The sequence below is a fragment of the Geospiza fortis genome, unplaced genomic scaffold (genome assembly GCF_000277835.1).
Source record: "Geospiza fortis unplaced genomic scaffold, GeoFor_1.0 scaffold1103, whole genome shotgun sequence".
In the NCBI taxonomy this organism is placed as follows: domain Eukaryota; kingdom Metazoa; phylum Chordata; class Aves; order Passeriformes; family Thraupidae; genus Geospiza; species Geospiza fortis.
The window spans coordinates 73,272-77,531 of NW_005054669.1; the positions used below are offsets into that span (position 1 = coordinate 73,272).

Consider the following 4,260-nt stretch of genomic DNA (forward strand, 5'->3'; position numbering starts at 1 on the left):
CACCCCGACCTGCGGGCCCAGGGGAACACCCGGCGGCGAGCGGTTCCGAGCGGTTCCGAGCGGTCCCAGTGATGTCGGTCCCGCTCGGTGATCGCTGTCCCGGTCACACCGATCGGGTCCGCGAGTGCTGCCGCGCTTCCAGCAGCGGGAACTTGTCCTTGGGAACCACGAGAGTTGGTATAAAAGGAAATTCATCCCCTTTCTTGCTGAATAGAAGAAACTGCGTACAATGTTGTGCTTTGTCGGATCGCAGGAAATTCCTCTGGCTAACCTGGAGGACTCGAGACCCTGACAGGGGGCTCGGAGACCTTGAGACAGAGTCAGAAACATCTGTGTCTTCGATTTTAGCCCTTGGAAAAAACAATTACCAGCCTTATATGAGGATTCACAAGCCTTCACGAAAGTTTAAGTAGAATGATAGTTTATCACAGGGCGAAATGTAGAATTTTGGGGATTTAGAATGGGGACTCAGGAGGCAAGATGGAGGAATCTGGGCATGTTCTGTCTTTCTCTTTCTTCTTCTTGGCCTCCATCTTCCGCTGTGATGGTGGCACTTTTGGATTGGTTCAGGGTAGAGACAGACTGTCTAACATAGGTGATAGCTACTGGGAAATTATTGTAAATAAAGTACATGTAGTTCTTAGTATAAAAGATAACACCACCTCTGAAGGTGGTCAGTGCGCCTATACCCAACCTGCCAGATAGACCTCGGCGGGTCAGAGAAAGAATGTTATACATAAGAAATGATAACCTTGGGAACCAGAACAGAAGAATCCTGACTCCTTCTTCGGCTGCCGGGCTGAGAAAAGACTCTCAAACACATCTCGGGGTCATCATGACCACAGAGACCCCCGAGAGTGCTTAACCGTAACAAACGAGATAGCACCACAAAGGACGCTTTTAGCTGCAAATACACAAAAACCCGGTCTGAAAAGGACAAGCGGTGGAGCTAACGAGAAAAGAGGAGCTGCCAAGAAAAAGTGTGCCAGAAGCCAAGGCAAGACAGCTTCAGAACGAACACTGGAAAAGCGTGTAAGGAACTGTTTATGATACAAGATAACAGCAGAGACCATGAAATAACTCAAAATGTGTAGGTGAAGTTATGAAAAGCATTTTTAAGAAAATGTAAATGATGTCTTAGAAAGTAAACAAATAAACATGCTGTAAAGCTAGATAAGGGAAATAACTTTGTAACTGTCAGGAAAATCTACAAACGCCAGAGGTTTAATGTCCAAAAAGGAGACAGAGTTCATCAGCTTTATGGGAATAAAGGCAGAGAGTCCAGTGGAGCACACGTCCACGGGGTTTTCTCTCTCGGGTTTTTTGAGGGTGCAGCCTCCTTTTCTCCTAACTCCCACTGCACGTTGCCCTCTTCCTTTCCCCATTGGCAGAGGCTCCAGGAAGGCGCAGCCCTCCCGACCCACCTGCCGCATCTTCCCCCCTTGAACCCGTTATTTTACCCCAAAGTTCAGAAGCTCAGCCTCGTGCAGACCCTTGTCTCCTTCAGGAGCCCAACTCTCTGGGCTCTGCAGCAAACCAGCTGCCCAAGGTCAGCAGAGGCATTCAGACCCATTCCAGGGACGTTAACACCCACAGCTTCACCCACAAAAGGATTTGTGAAGACATTAGCGCACATCTTTCCTGTCATGAGCAAGGTCCACAAGAAGGGCAGGAGTTATCCCTCCTGTGCCCGGCATGCTGCAATGAAGAATTCGTGCTCAACGAGCACCCAGAGGTGCTGCGGAGCTCGATTTGATTTCTGGGTGTCATTGGCCAGCCCCGATCCGGACGGAATGTCTGCTCGCATCCGTGCCAGCGATGGGAGCGGGGTGCGGAGCGCGCCCTAAAGCCAAAGCGAGCGCGGGCGGGCCGGGGCCGCTCGGAGCGCGGCTGGGCCGGGAGCTGGGAGCGAAAGAGGCGAAAGGCGAGCGCTGCCGAGGGGCTGCGGAGTGCTGGGGGGGCCAGAAAGTCTGGCAGTCTAGCCTGACCTCCTGAGAGTAGTTTGACTGTGGCAGTGACAGACAGAAGAGGAACTGGAGAGCCAAAAGTAGAGCCATTTGGAGAAACCAGAAGTGCAGTGAAGGTAGGGCAGAAAGCAAAGAATCACCTATATAACACTACACTCAGCTTCAGATTTGGAGCATTTTACTGCATTGCCAACATCACACTTTTGTTCTGTCCAAGTAACCAGTCAGGCAGATTTCATACAGCAGCCGTTGTCCCCATATCCAGATGTGCTTATGTGTCACTAGATCGGAAACACCAGGACCCTGTTTGAGCTGCATCTGTATTTTCCAGAAGACCGTGGCTGATGATCAGAGCTTGGGATCATTTTGGGATCATTTTTTTCTGGCCTTCTTGCTGGGGATTTAACTCGTCAGAATATAGGCTGGGTCTTGAATGGGGCATAATTGTGTAAAATAAGATCAAGGCACAGCTGAGAAGTTCCTCATTGGTGTTTGTAAAAGTCTCCCTGCCCAGAATCAGTTTCAAAGACTATTTCAAAGAGTGTTTAAGAACTTTGAATGCAGGCTGCACATAATCTGGTACAAGAGAGTACTTCTCCTTTGCCTCCCCATGGTGCCTAGCTTGCTGAAGCAGCTGAAAGGCCTGAGTTTTAGTGATAAAATTTTCTCAAGTGCCCAAAGTTATGCTCCAGTGAAAGGCTAAATGTTACTACTTAGTTGGAACTGAGCATCCAGCTGTTTGTTTTCCCCAGAAGCCTCAACAGTTTACTTTCAAACATACAGCTGATGAAGGAAGTCCTCCTCTGCACAGTGACAGCTGACACAGTCTCTGAGGTGACCTGGGCCACCAGTGCTTGTATTCAGCAAGTTTGGCTCTACCTGAACTCCAGTAGAGCACTTTGTGGGTCTGTAAGCCATGGCAAGGGCATTGTGCCCTACCTGTAGGGGCAAAAATGCAAGCTTCCTAAGCCAGGACAGGGAACAGGGATCAGTCTTCCTCTATAATGGTGGTACCTGCTGAAAGGCATGGCATACTTGTTACCAGTTATCCAGATGTTTATTCACCTGGATAAAACCCCAGAAGAGACTCTGGATATTCATATTAGAGCGTGAGTTTTCTGTTTTACAGGTGAGTGCCCTGACTACCACATTTTCTGAAGTGCATATGCTCTCTGATTTTTCCCAGAGTCTTAAGAATTTTCCTACATAGTGTGATCACATCAAGGAAAGGCATGGAAACTGACCACATCCAGATTAATTTTCTTCCTTACAGACATGGAAGAAGTACCAGAAGGTGCTGTTCTGTAACCACAAAAGCGGAAGAAGGAAGTTGCCTTGGCTTCTTCCTTTCTTCATCATCCTGTTAGCACTTCCAACCCTGCTTCTGCAAAGAAGGGACTATCTGTATCTTTGCAAAACTGACTGTGGGCTTCTCTCTAGTGAGCAGGACACCGTGCTGTGGACCCAGACGATGGGGCTCCGGGGAGACCTCAGAGCCTCTGACGGTGCCCGGAGGGCACAGAAAAAGCTGGAGAGGCCTTTGGACAGGGGCTGTAGAGACAGAACACAGGGAATGGCTTCCCACTGCGAGGTCGCTCCACGCACGGTGCACACCGCTTACAAGTTCACCAGGGTATATGTACTGTTTCTAAGCCTAGAACGCATTGTCCAGTGTGCTTGGTTAGTCCGACTCAGCAAATATCAATAAGCTGGGATCAGCCATTTAATAATCTTTCCAGGTGGTTGTTGGCTTCCTGTCTTTTTTGTGGTCATCTGAAGGGAGGCATTTCACCCGTGTCTCCTGCAGAGTTTTTGTCTGGTATCAGTGCATCAAGCTCTTTATTATACATAAGCGTTAGTTGCTTTTTTGCAATATCCCTTAGCTTAACCACCACTTCCTCTATTTTATTCTAAGCATCAATCGTTTTTGCTACCTCATCTCTTTACTATGCTTCTTCTATTTTTTTGTTCAATGCTTTATTTGGTCAGAAAGTTTCAAACCCGTTCCTTGTAGTTATCCCAGGGAACTGGGATAACTTTTGCAGCAGCAGATACACGCATTTGCTGATTCCATTGTCAATTGACACGAATCACAAAAAACATTTTTCACACTCTCCTTGCCGGGGCCGGTCCCTCATTTGCCCAGCCCTGCCGAGCGCTGACGCCCTGGGTTGGTCCACCTCCTGTCCCCCTGCTGTGGGGCTGGCCCTTGGGTCGGTGCTCGGTCCAGCTCCTGTCCCTGTGCCGTGGGGCTGGCACGGAGACGGCGCGGGCGGGGTGCGGATGGGGCCGG

General features: G+C 49.3%; 1 protein-coding gene across 1 annotated transcript in view; it reads right to left on the bottom strand.

The window, feature by feature from the left end:
* Positions 1–1,433, bottom strand: part of CAD (carbamoyl-phosphate synthetase 2, aspartate transcarbamylase, and dihydroorotase) — an 18,516-nt gene extending 17,083 nt beyond the window's left edge. The window contains 2 exon segments of the mRNA XM_031065037.1: positions 110–350; positions 1,216–1,433. Coding sequence (XP_030920897.1) covers positions 110–350; positions 1,216–1,433 — 459 coding nt within the window.
* Between the last annotated feature and the right edge of the window lie 2,827 nt (positions 1,434–4,260).